The 24,909-nt window shown below is 33.0% G+C and overlaps 2 protein-coding genes across 3 annotated transcripts; both read right to left on the bottom strand.

Moving 5' to 3' along the window:
- Positions 1 to 5,681: 5,681 nt before the first annotated feature.
- Positions 5,682 to 7,946, bottom strand: LOC120072000 (F-box protein At5g49610-like). Its single transcript, XM_039024426.1, has 3 exons — positions 7,741 to 7,946; positions 7,418 to 7,424; positions 5,682 to 6,887 (listed from the first exon to the last, which is right to left on the bottom strand). Exons 1-3 carry the CDS (start codon positions 7,944 to 7,946, stop codon positions 5,682 to 5,684), a joined length of 1,419 nt encoding a protein of 472 aa, XP_038880354.1.
- Positions 7,947 to 12,680: 4,734 nt separating this feature from the next.
- LOC120070991 (formin-like protein 13) lies at positions 12,681 to 23,691 on the bottom strand. 2 transcript variants are annotated; one of them, XM_039022964.1, is made up of 18 exons: positions 23,279 to 23,691; positions 22,001 to 22,701; positions 21,030 to 21,251; positions 19,199 to 20,952; positions 18,993 to 19,116; positions 18,255 to 18,326; positions 17,593 to 17,691; positions 17,376 to 17,417; positions 16,500 to 16,580; positions 16,098 to 16,148; positions 15,911 to 15,992; positions 15,449 to 15,543; positions 14,621 to 14,692; positions 14,415 to 14,531; positions 13,721 to 13,789; positions 13,567 to 13,633; positions 13,081 to 13,422; positions 12,681 to 12,974 (listed from the first exon to the last, which is right to left on the bottom strand). In XM_039022964.1, the coding sequence occupies exons 1-17, from the start codon at positions 23,349 to 23,351 to the stop codon at positions 13,238 to 13,240; spliced, it is 3,906 nt and encodes a 1,301-aa protein (XP_038878892.1). In that variant the 5' UTR covers positions 23,352 to 23,691; the 3' UTR covers positions 12,681 to 12,974; positions 13,081 to 13,237. The 2 variants fall into 2 exon arrangements, with proteins under 2 accessions (XP_038878892.1, XP_038878893.1); XM_039022965.1 differs by lacking the exon at positions 22,001 to 22,701 and having other exon boundaries at positions 23,279 to 23,690.
- Positions 23,692 to 24,909: the final 1,218 nt, after the last annotated feature.

Genomic DNA, 24,909 nt, shown 5'->3' with positions numbered 1-24,909 from the left:
AAATTATTCACAAATTAAATGGGGACAGGGATGGGGAGCCGCCGCCCCGTTCTCTGTCCCTGCCCGTCAAGATTTATTATTATATTTAGTATTTATTATTTATTATAATAACTTGATGTTATGTTATTTATTTTTATTATATAAATATTATATTTAACTTTCAAGATTATTGTTTAATGGTCAAAATAATGAATATGTTTGAATTTGCGTTTTAAAAAAAATATATGTTTGAATTCTAATAAATTTAGATTATATATGTGAATAATTAGATAGATAACTATTTTCTTCAACTTGAAAAATCTGAGCTTTAAATTCTAATTGCCCATGCGAAACTGATAATATAAAAGTTAATCATTTGATTAAAACTTTTCCATAATAATGATTTACGTTAATTAATTTTTTTATATAAAAAAAATCAACGGAAAAAAATTCTCCACAAAGAACTCAATCTCCGCGAATTTTATGTGGAATCCAAGCCCCAATTCCCGTAAGGAATTTGACGGGAACAAGGAATGAAATGGGGAGTGAAGAAGCTGTCTCCAACCCCACCCCGCCCATGGACATCTTTAATTTTAACCATTTCAGAATCATTTCCATACATGCCTTAATAGCTCTATTGAAGACCAAAATACATGGAAATGAATTTGGTTAAATATCACTTTTAATCACTAAACTTTAATGAAACTAACAATTTAGTCACTACGACTTTCAAATACGTAACTGTTGAACGAGAAATTTTGGACTAATCACAAGTCACCACGTCGTTTGCTAAATTATCGACGAATTTCTAAATCATTGACTTTGGGTCCAATTAGAAGTTGGCACATGTCTCGAATTGTGACAAGTTTCGATGACGTCACGCGGATGAATCAATGAGATTAAATTGGTCTAATTTGATATTACTATTTGGGCTTAAAGTCCAAACTACAAAAAATGTTGAATTGGACCTAAATTCCAGATCATGCCCAAAACCAATTAATTGGGCTCAAGGGTCAGGCTCATGAACCAACCAAGCCCACAAAACCCACATGAGAACTCTATAAATAGAGAAGTTCTCTTTATTTGTAAGGGCAACATTTTCTACACTCAGAAGACCCAGAGAGAATTCGACTCCCAAGACTCCTGAAGTTGCACTCCTATAAGGCAGACCTTTGAAGATACAAATAGACTTCTATTTCAAGCTTTCAAGTCAGCTTAGACCTTTGAAGATACAAATACTCTTCCAAGATTTCTACTTCAAGCTTCCAAAACTCTTGAAGCTGCACTCCTATAAGGCAGAAGATTTTGAAGACACAAATACTCTTCCAAGACTTCTACTTCAAACTTACACTCTTATAAGGCAGAAGACCTTTGAAGACACAAATACTCTTCTAAGAAGACTTCTACTTCAAGCTTCCAAGACTTCTACTTCAAGAACGTTCGGTGCTTTCCTTCTCCAAGTCAAAGCATATTCATCCAACTGAGAGAGAATCGGATGATCAAATATTAGAGATCAAACCACATCACATCAAATCAACTCCAACATCAACACCAACTCAAGAACTCCACGAAACACGTTTCTCCGGAAACCTCGTGCGAACAATAACAATATAGTGCTCGAATTTTGAAAAGTAACAATTTAATATACGTACTTTCCAATTTGTTACAATTTAGTTTTTATCATGAAAAATATTATCAAAACTTAATGGAATTTTGTACATATGTAGATCAACAATAAACTGAGCGAAAAACAATTTTTTTTTATAAACTCTAAAGATTAAGTCATTATATATAACAAAGTTGACACTTAATTTTGAAGACCTTTTTCAAAATAAAGATAAAATTGTTATAAATTTTAAAGTACATTGAGTAAATAATTACTTATCCAAGAACTAAATCGTTACCATCTAAAATTTAAATACTTATTACTTCTACCAAAATTTAGGAAGGAATCCCAGGAGAGGCATCGGGGGGCAGCGAGGGGACAGAGGCCTTCACTTTTAGGGCTGAACATGTGCCTCCAAATGGAAATCACTTCAATTATAATACCCTTCTAATTTCTACTTCTATCTACCACTCAAAATTTGTCCATTTCATCCCCCACCGACACACTCATAGCCCCTAATCTCAATTACATTTTTTTTTTTTTTTTTTTTTTTTTTTTTTTTTTTTTTAGCATGGGGCTACAACAAACACGAGAAAAGTTATCAACAAATTTATGGGGTAAGTGATCAATCTTAGATTTTGAGATTGATAATGCAAGTTCATGTCAATTGAGTTAGTTAATGAAATTTCAAGGATAATTCACTCTATTTTATATATTGTTGTTAGGTAGATGAATCGGTAAGATTATTCTTTTGCATACATTAGTTTTTCTAAGTGTTTTAGTTACTTATAATTCGTTGTCAAGTTATTTAGAGTTTTTTTTAATCCTTTTTAATTTAGTGGCTTTTTACTTTATTAGTTGCAACTACTTTTCATCCGTTAACTTTGAGGCACTTTCTTTACCATAGTATGGAGTATTTTATTGGTAGAATTGTATGTGATTTATTGGTTGGTACAAAGATAATCGGTAATTTTAATTCTAACGAGACTTTAATTGTAACTCTTATGGATGAATATGAAAGTTCTTTATCCATCTAAATTAAAGAGTAATTCTTAATTTTGAAAGTTCATCAAAATCTACTTTCTAAATTTAATTAACTTTTTTATACTTTATTTTTAGAGTTCAATAAAGATAGGAGCATTTAAACCTCCAAAAAAGACATAAGAAAAATTTTGACCAAGTAAGCTCAATATAACTTTTTGCTATACCTAAGTTATCTCCAGAGAGGAGAGACCTTAGAAAGATAAATTAGTGAAGTCTTGGAGGAGTTTATGAGAGAAGTAAAGTTTATTAAATAATAATGAAGAAGCAATAATGGAAGATCGAAGTGTGAGATCATATAAAATAAAATAATCAAAGAAAAAAATTCAAGTGCCGAAAGATTCTCATCAATATTTTTGAGATTGGAGCAAAGTTCAGAGGTGGATGCAATTGGCCAAACAGTCAACCATCAATTAAAATTTTCATACGTTTGAAGATGGGATAATAGGTGCAGATTAGGTGTAACTAAAATTTCTCTCTTTTGGAATTGGATATAAATTGGGATCGTGATCTCAACCTCCCATAAAGTCTAAACTCTAATGAAAAATGTGCCCAACGGCTATTGTTTATAGTCAAAACATTCAGTGACGGAATAAAAAATAAATAAAAAGATACTTCCACACACTTGCTAGTAATATTAGTCGAAGTATGTTGGCATCCCAATTAATTGTCGAATCATAATTTGTGCATGATAAAATAAAATTCAAATGAATTAAGTATAGTATGTATTTTGGATGAGAAACATGAAATATATACTATGTATTAAAAAGAGAAATTTGAATAACTCTACGTCTTGAGAAAATTATATTTGTATTATTTAAAAAATGATCCAAACCTACGACTTGAGTGCAACAAAAAATTGAAAAATTGAACCAAGTCAATTCACTTGTTCGGTTCGCTTTTTTTAGTATAAATATTGAACATCTTTGTTTGCATTTGGAGAAAAACAAAAAAATACTGGCTCAAATCTATCTTTGGTAGAAAAAAATCAATAAAAAACCTACTCAAACTAAGGATATAAAAATATAGTCTTAAAAATAAACTCTAACCCTAAGACTCTTTTCGTATTTTAATTATTATGGGTATGTATGTATGTTATTTAGAAAAATGACAATAAAAGAAATAAAAATGACCAATTTTAAATATATAAATATAAGAAAAAGAACGAAATAGGTCCAATTTCAATATGGAAAAAAAAAAAAAAAAAAAAAAAAAGGCCTAATTCAAAACAAAAGAGAGAGAAATAAGAAAATGCCCAAAACCAAACAATAAATTGAACTGAACAAAAAAAATAATTCATTGATTTTGTTCCTAATAGGATATCTGTTTGGTTACCTTTTTTATAAAATCGATCAATTCGATTTAGTTTTTAATTGACCCCAAAACTACAAAAGCCAAATCGACTTTTGCCCCTACTACAACTTATTAAATAATAAGATTAGTATGTAATTATTTATGTAAATGTTGAGATATTAACCATGTAATGATTTTAAAAATCAAATAGACCTTTTATTTATTTGAGAATGAAGGAATCAACAAAAAGAACATAAAGCTTTGAAGTATCTTTGCCAATTTCGTCCATTCTAATTATAATCCCAATATATACCCTTAAGATTTAGAGATGGCTAAATTTTCAGAACATTTTTATCTGAACGAGCAAGAGATTAACTTATTTAGTAATATGGTAAATTATACAAATTAGGGAAAAATTAACATTAAACAGTAAATACTCATGAATCACTTTTTCTAAAAGTTGATGTTAATTTTTCCAAAAGTTATTTTCAAAATTAAATAATCGAAAATTAACAGAAACACACCCTTAACCATGACGGAATTCGAAATGAGAAACCGATTGGAAAATTTTAATCCACACTACCTGATTTCGCATTCGAAAGTATGGAAGAAAAACGGAATCAGTATCTTCTTAGGTCGGGGGGATAGCATTTCATTTTCTTGGGGGGAAAAATAAGAAATCTCTAAAGAATATGTTGAATCGAAGTTCAATAGAATGTTACCTCATGAAGATATTGAATCGAAATTTAATCGAAATCTCTAAAGAATATATTGAATCGAAATTTAATAGAGAGAGGAAGATATAAATTCGGGAGGTGGATAGGTAAAAGGAAACAGAGTTGAGAATGTTACCTCATGAAGATAAATTAAAACTTTTCATTCTGAAGCATGTCGTCTCACTCATCTTGGGAAAAACAAAAACAGTAAAAAGAAATCCTTCATGAGTTTATAAGCAACTGAAATGACCAACCACATAAAATAAAGTTAAATGCATTATTAAAAGGGCAATTGGGAAATCTTCTAATGTAACAATCCATTTTCCACCACCTTCCTTATAAACATATTCACAAAGACACAAGAAATTCCCAAACACATATAATTACTCCACCAACAATAGTAATCAACTTTCAATTCCGCTTACCAATTGGAACAAAAATGTAGTAAATATGAAGGAATCAGGCATACCTCAAGGCTCATTCCATGCTAAAACTTTGGCTCTTCAGAAGAAATTCTGAGCTTGTGCAGAGAAAGGAATCAAGATGTAGTCATTCGAAAGCCTACAGTACTGGCAGAACTACACAAAAACGATGATTGTTTAGTAGATATCAATAATTTTTTCAGTGAATGACAAAATAAGGAAAGGTTGAATGGATGGTTTTGGATATTCCGAAAATAAAGGTCATGTAAACAGTATATTCATCCTATGAATAGTTCATATAACTTTCCTTGGAACTCGGACACAATCGCAATCTATAGAACAGATCCTGTTCAAGTATGTTCAAGTAAGGTCATAATAGTTCATATAACTTCCCAAGATAGAAGGGAAATAACATGCTAGATAGTTCAAGCCCCATAGCTGCCATAACAATAAAAGGTGGTTTATAACCTAAACTTTATCTATAATATCAAAATTCTACCCCATTGTATTCCAATCAAAAGAGTGAAAAGCTCATTTGCTATGTACTATGTCCCCTATCAAAACCATTTACAAAATCAGAGACTAGATAGATAGTCCTCCAAAAGGGAAAACATCAGAGAATTACTAGTTCTCGCTAGGGTTTAAGTGGCTGTTTGAATCAGGTTGTGAGAGGGAAATGTTCAATGGAACCAAGCTCGACGAATAAGGAATCGCTGAAGGATCGACATAGGGGTTTGGACCCAAACTGCTAACGTTACAGACTTCCACCACCTTACCTGTTTCGATGTGGTAGAAATAGATGGTTGAATACACCCTCATCAATAAAACCTCATCTTTAAATGCCAAGGGATCCATCCATGGATCCATACCTGCAATCTGTTTCTGTTGTATGTTCTTGTATAACTTGAAAAACATCTTTGGATTCTCTTCCTCAATCACTTGGAGCTGTTTTGAATGTTTGTGCGTCCATTTTGTCTCAAAATAGTCGTCCAGACGCCATACAATAATTCCATCTTCACAGATCATGATGAAATGCAGTAAGCCCTTAGATTCTCCAATGCAGGTTCCAGGGACGTTGATGAAAAATTCCAGGCCAGGAATTGGAGATGAAATCAACAGAGAGAGTTCTTTCTCTGTATCAAATGCAAGGATTTGATCCGTATCAGTAAGCCAATGTAAGAACCCTTTAGCATAAATGCCTTTGTTCTTGAGCAAATTGCCATTTGAATGGCAAATTTCATTTGCTTTCTTCCAGGTTCCTGTTTCTGAAGAGTATATTTCAAATGTGTAGTACATTTTCTCTTGCTCATTCTCCAACTGCTGAATTCTAACTATTTTGAAATTCGTTGAAGTGTTTACAGGGTCCAGTATGGGATCAAATACTAGAGCAAAGTTGCTGAACCTGTCCAACTGAGCCACTTCAAAACTCACCCATTTCTTAAACAAAGGATTGCAGACGTAGATTGTTGTAGGGTTTCGTTTAGGGAAGCAACTTCTACAACAAACCAAGCCATTACAGGATGCCAAAATAACAACATCCTCAGGCAGGAAACCAAAGACCATTTTCTGTACCTTAGATTCTGCATTTACTGGCATATAGCTGAATGTTTTTATATCGTCAAGGCATTTCTGGTATTTTTCCTGGAAGATGAAACCTGATAATGTCAATCCAGTCTTCTGTAACTGAGCCTGTACAAATAATCGGTCTGAAATAAGTTGATGCCACTCTTTAGAAACGAATCTCATGTCAAGAAGACTCTTCGTTGGCAACCGGGATAAAACATCAAAAGGAATATCTCCGGCATTCATGACCCTGAAATCACATTGACACTGAAAAAGAGTAATAGTAAGTCCGGTTTTGGATTGGCATGTGACGTTATTTGAATTCACACGAAGGCGTTAAATGAAGAATCAAATATTTGACGACCAATGGATCATTTTGTTCGTCAAATCAAATATCATCTACTAAAATGGAAATAGATAAGTAATGCTATCAGATAACATCAGATTTACCATCATATAACCAATAAATCAATTAAAAACTACAAATTAATCGGTAACACAAATTGTAAGTTTCTGTCTCCTACGATCGTATAGTTAAGAAAACTGTTGTCAATAAATGCTCAGAACTGAAAAAATTATTTTCTATAAGACAATCAGAGAGTTAATGGAAAAACCGAAAGCAAAAGCCTATGGTGGATTGGATAAAGCTATGAAGAACATCAAATATAAACGCATAAACTGTAAACCACATGAAATTTGATTTTCGAAATATTGAGTTTATTTAAGCTACTCTTTCAGTAAGAAATCATCCGTTCCTGCTTTTCCCTCTGTTTTCTTTTCATTCTCCCTTTTCAAACAGTTTTCCTGAACAGCCAAAAATGTTCAAAATGCTCGCGATGTTCACACTTAAATACGTCCGCTAATCCAAGTGTTTCTCTCCGACGCCATGAACAAAGAAGCAAAGATTAACAATGAAGCAATCTACAACATTAACTAGAAGTTCAAAACATCCAAAGTCAAAGAGGAAGTCCAGTTATCGTCTGCTAAATGCACGAAACTTCTCAAATAAGTCGATTCTCATACGCTATTCATGGAGCACCAAAAGAAGAAACCGTGAGGAAGAAGAAACAAGTAGAAAGCACAAAGTAGTGAAATGAAGCCTTTCGGAGAGCGCTTTCACCTGAATGCAGAACAGAGTGCGAGGAATCGAGATAGATATTGCAGATAAGCGAAGAATATGAAACGAAAATGTGCAGCGACGGAGAGGGCCTCAGCTCTGCAACTCTGCCATTGGAATGAAAGCAACGCAAATGCTCGAGCAGTTGCATTCGGTGACGTGGCTGAAAAGGAAGAAGAAGAAGCGACCGGGGTTTTATTTGCTGCCATCAGCGTGAGTGCATTTTAATTTTGAATATAGGTCTATATCACCCCCTTTAATTTTATCTATTAAACTCTTACAATTTTGGTTACAAATATTACTTACAAATGTGACATTGACTAAATATATTGGTTGATTTTCTTATCTAAAATCATTCTACATAATATTTCTTTTAATATTTCTTTTTCTTTATCTAAATTATTATGCATAATATTTCCTCTGAGACGTTTTCCTTTTTGGTGATTGTCGATATCATGAGATGATTATTTCGATCATTCCAATGTGCTATTTAAACCTAAGAAGTTCTCAAACTAGAGTTGTTGTACATATTATTTTGTGAGACGGTTTAGTGTGTTCAACCGATAACTTATTACATTAAATTTAAGATGAAGGTTCTGTACTTTGTTTGTGACGGCGTGTTCTCTACTTGCTCTTACCGTGAACAGTTCATAGCAACTAAGGTTGTTCAATCTTGGGGGAGCCTAAAACATTATTCATTGAGAAGGGAGTTCTCAAAACTTAGGGGGAGCCTAAGATCTCACATGAAGGAGTTCACAAACATAAGGAAATATATCATTGAGTGAAAGGGAGTGTCACGCACAAAGGGGGAGTCTGAGTGTTACAACACCAATATATACATATTTATGGAGAGTTTAAGTTTGAATGAGAGGGAGTCACTTATAGGAGAGCCTAGGTGGAAGTGTTAAGTTGGGCTTTACGTATGTCACTGGAATTTTTGTTATTTACATATAAGTAGAAAGTTGTAATTGCTTAACTTTTATATATCGGTGGATTATCTTTCTTGGGCACTATGCTCCTCAGACGTAAGTGGTTCATCACCGAACTGGGTTAACAATCCTTGTTTATTTATTCTTGATTTACTCTTTGTTGTTTTGTTGTAGTCTCTCTCTTTGCTAGGACATTGATGTGTTTTATGTGAGGAACCACATTCCAAAATTCCAATTTATTATAAATGAATCAACTAAATTCACTATTAGTATTTTTTTAAAAAAAAAAAAAAGTAAGTCTATGCATCAATTCTAATTGTTGTTGATTTTTTTTCATTTTTTTTAATAATCGATGAAGTGAAAGAATCGAACTTCTAATTTTGAGATTAATAGTACGAATTTTATGCAGATTGATTTGACATTTGAACAAGTCTTTATATATATAAGAATTGATGTAGGAACCATTTTTAAATATAATCTTAGCAAAAAGTCTAAGCTTAATTGAAACAATTATAAATTTTGTACAATATTTTTAAAGAAATTTGAAAGAAAATGTAGATTAATACACTTATAAAAATTAAAATTTTAAAGAGAAATTCTTATAAATAAAAAAAATCTAAAAAAACATTTACACAAATCCCCAATTAATTTAGTGTATGTAATATATTTTAAAAAAAAATTCCCAATTTAGTGTAGGTAATTCTTATAAATAACAATTGCTATAAAATGTAAACAATTTTAAATATTTTTTATATTTAAAAAATCTTCAATTTTAAATTGATATAATTATTAATTTAGAATTTTAATAAACATCATTTCAAAATTTAGTGTGTGTAATATATATAGACATACATATCAACCAAAGGGATATAATTTGATTTTTGTTCCTTTAATTTTTTATGTTTTTTTTTTTTCCTTTTGATATTTTGAGGGATGGAATTTAATCTTCTTTTTATCGCAACAAAATTTGCTTATTACCGCATGGTGGAATGCTTGTTTTTCTCTATTTTACAAATATTGATTAATGATGGGCATAGTTCTTCTTTTTAAGGGAATTGGGATAAGAAATCCCAACCACGGACATCTTCGCTTATATATTTGAAATGTTGTGCTCATTCTCTCTTTTTTTTTTAAAAAAAAAATTATACATATTTTTTAATAAAAAAATGAAAATTTAGATTTCTAGTAGACATAAACCTCAAATTTACATTCAATAGATCAATTAATTTCAAATTGAAAAAAAATTATTTAGAGACCTATTAAATACAAAATTAAAAGTTTAAAAATTTATTAGACATTTTTTAAAATTCAATGATGAAAGAGTTACAAACATCAAAGTTCGATGTCTAAATTTATAATTTAAATGGAAAAAATAATTTTATATTAATTTAAAAAATCCAAGCATATGTAAGATTTTCTTGGAAATAAAAGAATAACGATTTACTTTTTGCCGAAATTAGATAAATGACGCTGAATAATGGAAAATTAAAATGTTCCAATAGTTCGTCAAAATATTTTCTTTCTTTCTTTCTTTCTTTCATTTTTTTTTTTTTTTTTTTTTTTTTTTTGAAAGATCAAAATAAAATTTTACTAATAAGCTAAACTGAAATTTTAATTCTTCAACTTTAATAGAATTTCCAAACCAAATAGAGAAAAATATCACAGAGAATGTCACCCGCATTCGTGACCTTGAAATTCTGTAGATTGGAACGTTGATGTTAGAAATAGATTTAAAAACTATGAACAATATACTAATGGATTATGAGCATTCAGTACCATCTCATATGAAGGAAGAAATTACATTGACACCGAAATATCAGTACATATCCTCCTCTTAAACTCGGGGCATTACATGTCAACCAATTTTTATTTGGTTTGTCCACGAAAAGCTTGACTCAAAAGCTTAGATCACATATTGACCCAAAAGTTTGATGCTCCAAATTTAAAAGGGGACCTGAATGAACCAAGATTACAACCGAATGAGAGAGTTTTTGAGGATATGAAAAGTATGGTTAAGAAGGTTTAAAAGAATTGAAAATTACTACCTACCAACAATGTGCATCTTCCTTTTCAATGACTTAATCATAAAAACTTCATAGTTAGGCGTGATTAGTTTGGAGCTGTTCATAGTTAGCCTCTTAAAATTTTTTCTAAGAAGTACGTGAGTAAAGACAAAATATGCTAAAAAGGCTCAGTCTTAGTTTATGAGAATAGTCTACGTGAGTGAAGATAAAGTATGCTAAAAAGACTCCGTCTTAGTTTATGAGGATAGTCTTCATTCTTCGAATTAGCTTAAAATAAGCAAGGATTACTTTGTCGGGACTATCAGGTGTCAAATCTGAATTTCAAATATTGATTCAAATCATGAATCCGAGACGTTATAGATCAAGTACAGTTTAGGCTACATCAATTAAATTACAGCCTATATCATGCATATTTTTTAAAAGATAGTAAAAAATAATGGCAATTTATTTTTTTAAAAAAAAATGGTCACATAGACATTTTTGTTGGATAACCGGTTGAGCTGCCCAAACCAATACCTATGGTATAAAGAAATAGAAGGTTAGATTGTTTAAAATAATTTTAAGATTGGCTCTAAAAACATATACACCCATATAATTCTTTATTTGTTATATTTTTCTCAATTTCACAATAATATTTATTTACAAATATCGATTCAGGATGGGCATTGAGTTAAACTTTCTACTTACAAAAAATACAACTATCAAATAACACAAAAGAAATTGAAAGTTTTGAATTCCAGTAAACATAAACTTCAAATTTATATTTAATAGATTGATTCATTTCGATATTTTTAAGAAATTAATAATTACAAAAATTACCCCTAAAATATGATACTGCATAACAATTATACTCTTAAACTTTCAATTTTAGAAATTGAGCTCTCAAACTTAAATGAGCAATAAAATTAGATCAAATTGGACCATCAAACTTACGTGATTTATAATTTATAACATTTATATAAGTTTTAGGGTTCAATTTTTAATATTTATGGGTTCAATTTCTACAATTATTGTAAGCTTGAGGGTTCAATTTTAATACTTGTAGAAGTTTAGGAGTCTAATTCTTATAGCTGGAAGTTTAAAAGTGTGATTGTAACTATGACAATACTTCAAGTGTAGTTTTTGTAATTTATCCTAAAAAAATTAAGACATGTAAAATTAAAAAAAATTAAAGATTTAGTGGATATTTTTAAAAACTCAATTATCAAAGAGATACAAACTTCAGAGCAAGGACTAGATTAATAATTTAACAGAAAAAAGATAAATTTATATTAATTTTAAGAAATGATGCCAAAGTGAGTAAGTAAAGTTTTAATATTGTTAAAAGTTTGACCATAAAATAAATATTCCAGATATATATATCATTAACAAACTCTTAAATCAAAGAACGTTCTTTGAACAGAGAAGATTATTTTAATAGTTGACATCAAAGTAAAGACTTTTTTAGTAGTATTTCGCAGATGGATGATTGAAGTTCCGACCTCTAAAAAGAAAGCGCATGTCAATAATCGTTGAGTTAAACTCACTTTAACTATATCAAAATAAACATTTGTTAACAATCTAAATTAAAATTTTAATTTCAAATTTAATGTATTTTTATTTTCCAAAGATATCAAATTACATTAAAGATAAAGGACCTCATAACCTGATATCAGGGCACAAATAAAATAGAGAAAAATAAGGACAAAAAAACCATCATTTAGTTGCTCACACAACCAAAAAGACGTCTCAAGAGATGAGCAAACATGAATCTCATAAATAGAACCTTAAGCCACTTAGAACAACAGGAGAAAAACACCCATGGAGAAGGAAAAGTTATGACACCCTTCAGTATGTCGGCAGGATGTAGAAAACGGTATGAAGAAATATAGGTCTAAGCTTAAAACTTTAAAATTAATTAAAATAGGGGGAAAAAAAAGTAAACATTGTAAGAAAAGACCTTTCTTACCCCAATAGAAATGTGCCAATATAGAAAGTAAATTTGGGGGAGTGGACCAAATGTGTCAATAAAATAAATGAATGATCAGCAACTAAGGAGTACACAAGCTTAACACAAAACTTTCTTTGAATGGTAAAGGTAAATATACATTTGGATGAAAATTTTCCCAAACAAAAGAATACCAGAGGATCTTCAAATTATAGAGCAACCTTGGAAATTTGACTTTCTTCTATCCTCTGTATTATTCTGCTACAATTATGTACACAAAAGAATTTGTTCAGTTTCGATACAAGCAGCCTGTTCAGCACATTGAACAACAGGATAAAGCGTGATCTGCCAGTGTTGCTGCAATGCACATAACGATACCAATTAGTATGTGGTAACCGTATCAAGAGAACGAAGCGGGACGTTGATAGACGAAAGCACCATGGAACCGTATTAAGAATGTTACCTCGTGAAGCCAAATTAACTTGTCATTATGTGGTATGTGCTACACTCCTCTCTCAACATCAACAAGTAGATAATCTTCCACTAAAACTAATTTTCTTGTGTTGAATGTTTGTAGATCTGGAGGGCTTACTTGAAGGAACATGACAAGCTAACTTACTTCACTTGACATTGCCAATCTCGATCTGGGAGTGTGATAACTGTCTCGTACTCGTCCTCTTGTGCAAGTGCCCCGTCTTTGATTTTTCGCTTTCGGTTGCTTTCTTCATTTCAAGCTCAATCTGCTTGCAGTTTTCCTCGTGGGCTCGGTTAAACATTCTCACAAAGTTGCATAAGGTTGACATAACTGCAGTATGATTTGGGGGTAAAATGTTAGATCAACAACGACACTGTAAGGAGTTATCCAGACCGCTGCTGCTTGCTAATGCTGTTAACCATCTCCCGGTTAACATCTATTATATATATATTTTTAATTATAATGAACAAATACCTTGTTCAAAGGGGCAGCGAGCTGGATCTTCTCCAAAATAAAGAATCAAAGAATCTACATTTCTACCCTGCAAATTATCAAATTCCACATAAGCAATAACCTAATCCAACTAAAGGATCAAAGTATGAACACTGCACTAAGAAGCAGCACCTACCACGCTAGAGTACAGTGAAGCCAAAGTTCTCACTTCAGCTTCAGCAAAACGAAGGAACTCTTTTAAAACCTGAACCACCAGAGAGGGAGAGGGAAATGAAGTCAAGAGAGCACTGGTAAAATTATCTAAAAAAATGATTTTAAAAAATTCACTGCAGAAGCTCCCAGCTCAAGGAATATAGACCTTTGGGTTTGGGCTTATGGTTCTTAATAAGTTGGATAGAGAATTTCTCATAAAAATTTATATTTTGTAGTATGTGGTTGTTTTTTTATTAGAGCAGACTACTAAGAGTACATTCAAATCTATGTCATGTAGGCCGAATTATTTTAGAAAATAGATGAAAAGGACAGTTTTTCCCATTAGAAAACTACTAACAGGGCTACGGTGATATAGTTTGATCAATCAAGATATATGCACAGCAAAGAAAGAACATCAAAGAAAACTAAAAAGATGAACAAAACTTAGCCAAAACCACCTACTAACGTTCAGGCCATGTTGCATAGTAGAGAAGACCAAGAAAAATGAGGCTTGAGATTGTTAATCTCATTGGAATGGATAAATTCTTCAAATAAACTCATTAAAGACCATATTCCCTAGATCCCAAGAAGAATAAGAGACGATGATAGTTTACAACTATGAATATTAGCTTCACAGTGGGGGAAAAAGTGCACACTAAATCAGTGAGCTTTAATACCATTCGGAAATTATTGGATATAGGGCCATCATTTTCAGATGTAGACAACTCTTGAACAACTTTCTCCAACCCTTTGCTAATTGCTTGCATCTCCTCCGCCAAAACCTTTAATTGTACCTGGACAGAAATCGAGCCTTTCTCAGTCCAGGAGGCAACCTCCGCACACATACACACACAAGTCCAAAACCAACTAAAAGAGAGAGTACCTTTGATGCAGGCTCCAAGCTTGCAAGATCTTTAGAAAAATCCAAAACTTCTGGCAGTTTGTCAGCAAGTATCTACACTCGTTAATAAATAATAAACTCAGAAAACTAGTTTTAGAGGACCACACTACGCCAGTTAAAAAAAATAGAGTACCTAAACTTGAGATGAAGATAAAGAAAATGGGCCTAAAATACACTACTATATTTAATGTAAGCAAATTTTAGCACACAAGAGACCTAACTCTCTCCAATATCCATCTACTGGTTCTAAAGCAAGAACCAAGAAATTCAGCTTGAAATCAACATGGAACCACTTAAATTAATTCATTATCTTTGTAAGTTTATAACCAGCTATAAATTTTGACTACCAATGGTAAATTTGAAAATTTCAGGCATCACCGTAATTTTGAATTCCCATAACCATCTCTCAATTGATCTCACGCCCCTGTTCCTGATTTTAGTGGCCATCACTGTCCATTTTTTTATCATTTTAGAGAAGGTGTCAATGTCATCCAACCCACATGGTTTTCTAACCTATTTTTCTTTTTTCTTTTCCCCTCTCTCATTTCTGGCCACAAGTTATATTCCTACTTAAAAAGTGAGATACATAACAATAGCAGATCGTTTTTTTGTGTGTATTTTGTTAGTGTGTCATAGCAACTTTTACAAAGACGAGAAAATGTGGTTAAAGAGTGAGATACACATTGTTAGTAGACAATATTTAAAATCCCATATTGTATTTTACGCCTCAACAGGTGATAGTCAATGCAAAGTCGTAAACTAACAAAATATAGATCATGCTCATAAGGAAATAGATAGAACAAGTTGCACCTTGCAAAGATAATGCATTAGAGTCATCTTGTTGTTTCGTGCACGAGTTTCTGTCAGTTTAAGAAGGCTATCCAGCCTAAATCCTATAGCAGAGCCTAAAAAGGAGCCAACAACCATGAGTAGATGAAGTCAATGAGACTATCACAAAAGAGATATTTCAGTTAGGATGAGCGTGATAATCTTTCCATGCACAGAGAGAGAGAAGAGGAAGAGAGGAAATTCAACCTAATAAAACGTACAGATTAAACATATTATTGTGAGCGAGGTTTATAGGAAGCAAAAGAAGAAAAGGAGTTCAGATTAAAAGACAAGGTTCTGCTGGAAGACAAAATTTTAAAACTTTTATGATTATAAAACAAGAAGTTTAAAATGTTTTGATAAATTCATGTATTTTCTTCATGACGATAAATGAATGGCTGCAATGGACTGACTTCAGAGAATATAGATGTAACATCAACTAACCTCTTGCTGTTCCCTGGTTTAAAGCATTTCCTAGAGATAGTATTGTCTGCATGATTCTCTTCAACTTCACTGAACTTTTTATCTGTAATAAGAGTATTAAAAGATATAAGAATTCCAAATCCATGTCATAGAATCACGGGCTGTGGATTGGCCACATAGGAGCTCCGAATTGCAGAGCAGGAATTACCTCTTCTGCAGCAGAATTAACAAAATTCAAGCTTTTTTTGAGGTCCACGACCTGCATGACAATTAAAGAGGGATGCTTAATGATTATGCCGAAGTAATGATATAACTAAATTCACCAAAACTAATCAGCTTAAACTTTTGGCTTGAGTGGTGATTTAACATGCTATTGGAGTAGGAGGTCCTGTTTTCTAACCCCTTTAATGTCATTTCCTCAATTAATATTGATTTCCACTAAGACCTTCTACAATATTCAAGCCTACAAAGGAGATAAGTGTTGAAGTGTTGATGTAATTAAATTTACTGTAACCCATCAGCTTAAGATTTTGAAGTAACTAGTTATTTAACCGATTATCTCCATGTATATTCGTATGTATGTGTGGCTGTGGTGGGTAAGGCAATAGACCTGAGAGCTAAACTGTATCTTGAATGAGAAGACTCGAAGTTTAGATTCAACACGAGGTACTTGCATCAACCCTAAGAAGAACTGTGAGAGGGGGAAAAAAAAACCCTTTGTCAGTTCTAAAATCAAAACCTAAACTGTTTTTATTAAAAAAAAATAAGAAAAAGAAAAGAAAAATGAAAGAAGAATGTAACTTTCCAAATTGGTAAGCGATGCAGTTTGAACTAAAATGAGAGACCGTGGATGAGAATAGAAAGATGGAAATGCAATACAAGTTTTCAAGCATCACTATATGAAAATTTGAACCGAATAGATCTACTACAATGATATGAGAGTGACAATAAGGTTAACAACAAAGCAACTGAAGCCAAAAGGTCCAATTGAACTCAATAATCAACTAATTTCCAACTAACTGATTAAGTCGTGAATTAATTTAATCAAATTGAACAGTAAAATTTCCAACTAATTTGCAGGGAAAACATTTCAAAGCCAGCTTTAATATTTCAGGATATCTTTACTTAAAAGTTTACAGATCACCATGTTAATAATAAACTAGGGCTTATATAATAATTAAATATTTTCTTTGTTCTTTTCAGGATATCTTGAAGTACATAAATAGATTCTCATCTTTGAGAAAAACCTCATCCTTGTCAATGCTTCTGTACTACTGTCATTGGAGAATTAAGAAATTGCCTCAAGACAATTCAGTATTATGTCCTTATCTTCTGAGCAGTAAAAAAAATTACATTAAATGTGGTTAAAAAGCAATTTTATATGCTTCATGTATCAGTTATATAAACATGTGTTACACATGTCATCCATGATTGGGCAGCAATCAAAACCTCGCTAAAGAAATGCGGAAAAAGTTTCCTTAAGAACCTGTTCACATTTTCCAAGCTTCTCTTTTTCTCCGGTGTACCCCTGCACATGAACAAGCCAGCATTAGTTATCCATAATTTGCTTTACCACTTGAGTTTATCCCAAACTTAGAAGTACTTAAATTATTAGCATTAAAAAGGCCTACAGTGCCTTCACCAAGAGAGGAGGCAAGGCCTTTCAAGTTTACAAGGATTATCAATTTTGATAATTTACCAACCTTAAGTAAATCCATTTCCTCCTTAGTCGGACAAAACTTAATAAGATTCTCGACCTGATCGATATCCAGAGCTGAATCTTCAAGGTCAAGCACAGAACTCTGCCACCATTACCCAAGAAGGCATGCTATTTAAAGTTAATAAGAATAAATTACCAACAAACTTGAGCATGCATTACACACAAAATATTGACAATACTAATTAGCTGCATTCTTTTAAAAAGCAAATTATTTTTTATTGAAGAATGCAAAGAAATAAATCCTCTTCCACTACAAACGTCAAACATTAGAAAAAGAGCTACAGTACAATTGAAACTAATAAAAGAAACAACATAATGCATAGAATTAACATCCCTATTATGTTACCAAACAAACATCTTGACCCTATATCTATTGTTCTTATTACACTCAAGAAGTTTTCATTTTGTTTCATCAACGCTAACATGAAACTAGACAACAATATAAGACAAATCTTAAAATCTAATCAAATTGAGACTGCAAGAACAATGCTCAACGACAATGGACAACAATGGAGAGACAAGCCTCCATGGCTTTGCCGTGAATCATTCCTTTAGTACCATGATAAGTAGAAATGATGATTAGATAATTGAAGCATATTTTTATCTCAACTTCATTGAAAGACATACAAAGATAAACCATCTTACCATTAAATCATGCAAAGGCACCTTGACCTTTGAAAGCATGATTTCACAATTGTAAGCTCGCCTGTGATCAATCTGTGCAAATAGCAGGTAATCGAACATAGCATTAAGGAATCCCCAAAAAAGTTGATATTAATTATAACTAGGAGAAGAAGCAGAAAGCAATGATAACCATGCTAACATTTGCATTTTACAGCAATATCTTGTCAGCAGCAAACTACTGATTAGGAAAAGCAACCAAGATGACCATTTCAAAAAATATATATTTTTAGGGGGGAAAATGGGAAATAATTAATCAGACAGCAGATGAAATCCACTCACCAGATTCATCCCTCAAATGATGCGTTGTCAAATAATTTCATAATATCCTTCATAATGTTTATATAGCGCCCTTCAAATGGTTTGTTATATAATTTCATAATGTCCTTCAAATGATGTGATGTCATTCAGTCACCAGATTCATCCCTCTATTATAATAGTTTTTTATAGCAATAATTCATAACCTACGGGGAACGACATGATAACAACTAATAAAACTATTGTATCAAAAGTATCACAAGAATGCTGATGGTTCTAAAGTAGAGGATGCCCAGAATCAACTGCTAGATGAATTTAATTCATAACCTACCGAAAATGACATGATAACAACTAACAAAACTATTGTATCAAAAGTATAACAAGAATGGTAATGGTTCTAAACTAGATGATGCCCAGAATCAACTGCTAGATGAATTTAATTACCAGTTGTACTTTCTCAGGTTTATTGCCAACTGAACCACGTCCACTCGACTTCTTGTGCTGATCAGAAGCAGGAACTGCCGCTGAAAAAAGACTTTCAAGCTCTGACATGTCAATCTCCGGTGCCCTACAAAAAATATTAACTTCATTGGTCCAGAAGCATCGTTTGACTTGTTTCAAGACTTGACTAGAATTGAGGGTTGGAATACCTGGCAGCTTCACCAGTTTTTTGAGCTTCAGCCCATAAGCTTCCCTGTACTGCTTTAGATAACTTTAACCAATGCAATGGCTTCAGTTTCTTGGTTATATGTGTTCTTGAACTTATCGTACGTGACAAACTCCGTCCCTTTATACCTGATGGAGGACCACTTGGTGGCACAGGAGAGGAAGACCTAGACAAACCATTTCCAAGAAGAGAACCAGGACACAGTTCACCTGATTTTGAAGTCCCTCTTCCAGAAAGGGTAGGAGGAGGGGGAGCAGAAGGAACAGGTGAAGAGGAGCCTTTGGTGGAAGCAGGCGGTGGTGGAGGAGGGGGAACAGATGGAGATGTTGAAGTACTTCCTACCTGTCTAGACGGAAGAGGTGGCGGCGGTGGAGGAACAGGCAAAGACGTTGAAGTACTTCCAACCTGTCTAGACGGAAGAGGTGGCGGCGGTGGAGGAACAGGCAAAGATGTTGAAGTACTTCCAACCTGCCTGGATGTCATAGGAATAGGCGGTGGTGGTGGTGGTGGTGGTGGTGGTGGAGGAACAAATGTTGTAGTACTTTCAACCTGTTTCGACGTCATAGGAAGAGGAGGTGGTGGTGGAGGCATTGGAGAGGAAATTTTAGCATTTGTAACGACCATTGGAGGAGGAGGAGGAGGTGATGGAGGTGAAGGGATTGGAAATGAAATTTTATGATTTACAGTGGATGTGGGAGGAGGAGGAGGTGGTGGTGGTTGAGGCACGGAGGATGTAATTGTAGGATGGGAAGCTACTGTCGATGACAAAGAAGGGGATGTTGTCGGAGAAGCTTTAACTCTAACTGGTATGGTATCCTTCAAAGGAGGTGTTGAAGGAGGTGGTGGAGGAGGTGGTGGAGAAGACTGTATTGAGGGACTAATTGCAGAGGCTACAGACAGGGGGGGGCTGGTGGTTGATAACTGATTTTGATCCTTTGAATAGATTTTTATTTCCTCAGTGAATGAAGCTTTATCTGGTCTTAGAGTTGAAAAGTGATTAGACGGAGCTGGTGATGCAGTTGAAGTAGGAGGAGGAGGTAGAACATTTGTAGCAGAAATATCCGTGGAAAGTTGGGGAAGAGAAGGAGGTGGTGGTATGGTTGTTTCTCTATATAAATTTTTAGTCTGAGGAGATTCAGGTGCAAGAGAAACATCCAATGTTGAGTTCGGAAAAGATGAAGATGCAGTTTTCAGATGAGAAACATCTATTTCTCCTTCAGAATCAATAAATGAGTGGCTTCCAACCGAAGCACTGTATGAGGTCCTATCGCTTCCCTCTGAATTTGGAGAATCTTGCAAAATGTCATAGGTGAGTGGAAAAGACTCTGGAGATTGAGGCACACGTTGGAATACTGAATCAGATTCATTGTTCTGTTCAATTTTAGCAGCATCTGGAGAAAATTTAGATGTTGGACTAGATTCTTCCTTCTCTAAGATTTTACTTTTGTTCTCCAATATGAACTTCTGCGGAAGTTTTCTGGGACTTGTACACTGAAGTAAAGGACTAACTTGCGTACTCCAAAGAGAATAATTGTCTGACTTCTCGTTGGCTATATTTAAGGCATTCATCTGATGAAGCACATTAAGGGCAACATCTGCTTTGGGATCTAACCAATCCACGTGACTGAAGATCTCTTGCACTTTAGCAAATGCTTCCACGGGGAGACCTTCCTCCTCAATGCAAAGTATATCGTTTGCAACAGTACTAGTTCCAGCATCCATCTCAGAGAAAAGAATCTACATTCAATTGATGAGCAAAGAAAATAAGCAAGAAAAGCAGGACAAGATAATCATGCCAGGGAAAACAAGCATACCTCTGCTCGAAAATCTTTTGGAAATTTATCTTTAGCATTCCACAATGTGTCGATTTCTTCACGGTTGAGAATTAAAATATTAGAGCGAATAAAAGCAGTATTAAACATTGCTCTGAACATCATCTCTTCAAATTCCATGTCGTCATGCAAGGTGATGCACTCAAGAACAACATCACCTTGAATATGGCAATTAACATCAATCTTAACCAGTTCTGATTCTGCCTGCAACAGGGTACAAGATAAAGTCATGGATCTTAAGTGTTTTTATAAAAAGAATCAACTCCCAATCAGTAAGCTTTATTTTTTACTAGGCCAAGAGGGCAACAGCATAGGAAAAGTTGAGGAAATGAATTTCTCTTTCCAGATGAAATCATTATTTCCAGACCTTATGGTCTAATTTGACTCCCTAAAAAGCTCATTTACCATGAATCATGGAGCACCCCAACGTTAAATCTCCTACTGGATAAAGGGTGTCTCACGCTGAACAACCAAAACCATTTAATACAAGTAGAATTTTAAATTTCAAAAGAGATTAAAAAAAAAATCTGGTTACTTATGATCATTGCACTTCAACATATTGTTTATTATCATGAGTAGTTGTTATCATGTTACACTTCAGAATTAGGTTTCAAATCCCCACACATGGTGTTGCTGCCCATCCCTATCTCCAGACTACAGTCCCCGAAAGCCAAAGTTTACTTCTTGACCAGCTTTGATGCTATGAGAAGAAAATAATTTACTCGTTTGTTTAGAATATTACATAATGTGTGGGGAATTCAAATATATGACCACTTAGAAAAGTAGAGATACTTTAACTGCTAAGCTAGGCTCATATTGGCCAAAGAAAGCAATATATTAAGAATCTTAACCCTTTATCATTTGAAAAAATAATGCTTCTGGAAACAATCATATGAGATATGTTTTCAATCAACTTGTGATTCTGAAAAATACAGATTAAGGAATCACGTTACCTGTTTGAAAGTACGGACATTTTTGCTTTTTTTTGGAGTTGAATAAAGAACTTTAGGAGTTCGATCACTGACAAGCAGAGGATCTTGTCCATATATTCGAAATATAGGACGACAACCACCCTCTCCATCAAAATTTGGAATAAATCTCAAAATGATACAATCCAAAGTGAGAGCTCTGTCCATAGGTGGCCATTCTAAGGCTACATTCCTCCTTGCGACGTATTGCAGATACCTTAATTGAGAAGGAACTGGATTCATAGGAGACAAAAAATGCAAAAGCTCACGAGGTGCCTGCCTATAAACCATGTCCAATGTCCTTTGTTCCCCACTATATTGTTTCCTATAAATCAAGAGAGCCGAAAGCATAAAAGCTAAAACTGGCCAACCACCACGTTCACAGTGCATTAGCAAAACATTATTCTGCCCAAGGGAAAGCCAACTCTCACATGATCTTAGAAAATGGTGAACCACTTCCATCGTTAGAACTGGGCAACCCTCATACTGCTGAGGGTAGTCCATTATGGTCATATCATACTTAGATAAGATATCACCCATCTTACTTTGTATCTCTAATCTCCTAAAATTAAATACCAAGAACGATGCGTCTGCTAAATGTTCTCGGAGTTGAGCAACTATTCCACCTAAGTAAACTTCATAATTCTCTTCCTTCCAAGTATCCGTGGTAAAGCAGCAATCAAAAACTGTAATAGAAAACACAGATGCATGTCAACCAGTACATAGTAACAATTCTCAAATTAGAATCTAATATGAAAGTGCCCTTGGAGATAAAACTCGTTCAGAAGTTCAATTTCAAGTTCTCTGGAAAAGGAAAAAAATGGGTAAAGTTAAGAGGATAGAACCAGGATCCTTGCGTGCTTATATATCAAACAAGACATTCTGAATCAAAATCAGGCAACATTCTAAACTTTAAAGAACCCACCTAGAAATGATTCTAAATTAATCAATTACTCATCCAGTGCTGGAGTGACACGTTTCCTGCAAGTACAAGCTTAAAGCCTTCTCGTCCATCTAGCTTATTTAACTTGATTGCATGAGAAATGAAGACTGTGAGATACGGAATCTCCAAACAACATTCTACTTCTATTCCGTTCCCCCATATGTACTAAACTTCCCTTCTCACATCCGAATTTACACCACAAAACAAAAGATAAGCTGATGCGGCATAAACCCCATCGTTGCGCATCAAGACAAACAATCGAAAAGGGGAGGCGAATGAATCAAACCAAAAATAACAGAAGGAAGACAGAAATACGGTACCATAAACTCTTTCACAGATCTCGAGAAGGCCATCGGGAGGCTTCCGGAAGAACAATTTGCGCAGCAACGCCATATCACCGGCTAACTAATCCTCCAAATTGCAGCCCCAAATTCATAAAACATAAAACGAAAATTGGGAACGACTGATTCCGTTTCTTGTCAGTTCCTTTGTTGAAGCTCGAAGGTTTCAGCTGGTATATCCGTCTTCGCTTCGTGTTGAGGGTCAATATGCAGTCGCAGGGGTTTTCCCTTTCCCGGCAGATGGCTTCGTTTTCCTTGTGTTTGTTAGTAGTTTCAGTTTTCCGTACTTCTGCCATAGCTGATACCTTCGAGATGGATGACGTGGATACCACCCTTGGCCGACGTGTATAATTCGCATTATTTTTCTTTTTTTTTTCCACTGTCCTATTAACAAATTTCCCTTTCGTACCGCCCAGCATTTTATGTAATAAATACATGTTCGTTCTCCTTCGAATGGCCGCATTGATAATTATGAGTGAAGGTAAAGAATTCGTCAATTACTTTTAAAAGATAAAATTTATATATAATTTAAAAAATTAAAAAAAAAAACATAAATTACTTCAGGATTTTCCCATGAAATTTCAATGACATTTAATATCTCACTTTTAAACCCATATATTATTATCTAGAGATTTTTAAAACTCATCTGACATGACTGATAAGATTTTAATGTCGGATAAATTAATAGTAAAAATATAATCTAATTAATTAATAAATTAATATCAAGTATTCATTACATTTTAGAGAATTTTTTAAAGTAGAAAAATAACAAAAATTATACATAAAGAGTAAAATTCAATTATTTTAGAATTCTGTCGATCTTTTTTTTATTTATTTCTATAAATAGTTTGACATTTTTTTTATCTGTAAATTTTTTAATTTTTAATTAATTATTAAATATAAATATGTTATTTAGACTTAATAAATTTCAATTACTATCTTAACCATTAATATTTATGTTAGCGTAACTATTTAATATAAATCATTGTTAGTTATTAATATTCTAATTAACTTATAAATTAGTAGTTAATTTTAATTGTCTTGATTAAAAACTATTTATTTATTTTCATTTTATTAATTACATAATTAATTAACATAATAATAAATTAATCAATGTTAAATTTAATTGTTCTCTTACATTTAATCAAATAATTATTTACTTGTAGTTTCTATGTACAAGTTATTAAATTGAACACAGATATTTAACTTACAGGCTTAATTATCTTGCACGTCCAAACACATACATCACATTTAAAATTTAGACATTCAAATTTCATGTTTAAAATCTATAGTGAAACAATATCTATAATCCAAATGCCCCTAAACGTTATAAAAAAATAATTAAGAACTCCTCTTAAAAATGTCTATAGATTAAAATATTTAATTTTAGAAAATTATAGGATTAGTTGTTAAAGTCTCTCTATATAACCTTTTGATTTTTTATTTTTGTTTTTCTTTAAATAAAATCATACATGTTTAGTTATTGTTTTTTCTTTTCTATTTTTTAAAAACAAAAAACATGTATGACGCTCTTCAGTCATACATGAAAGCATGTTAAAAGAAATATTAAGTGTATGTGTTAAAAGAAATATTAAGGTGAAGTTTCTTGA

The sequence above is a fragment of the Benincasa hispida genome, chromosome 2 (assembly GCF_009727055.1).
Source record: "Benincasa hispida cultivar B227 chromosome 2, ASM972705v1, whole genome shotgun sequence".
Lineage (NCBI taxonomy): Eukaryota > Viridiplantae > Streptophyta > Magnoliopsida > Cucurbitales > Cucurbitaceae > Benincasa > Benincasa hispida.
Note: the sequence above shows the minus strand (reverse complement) of the source record. Positions and strands in the feature narration are given on the sequence as shown.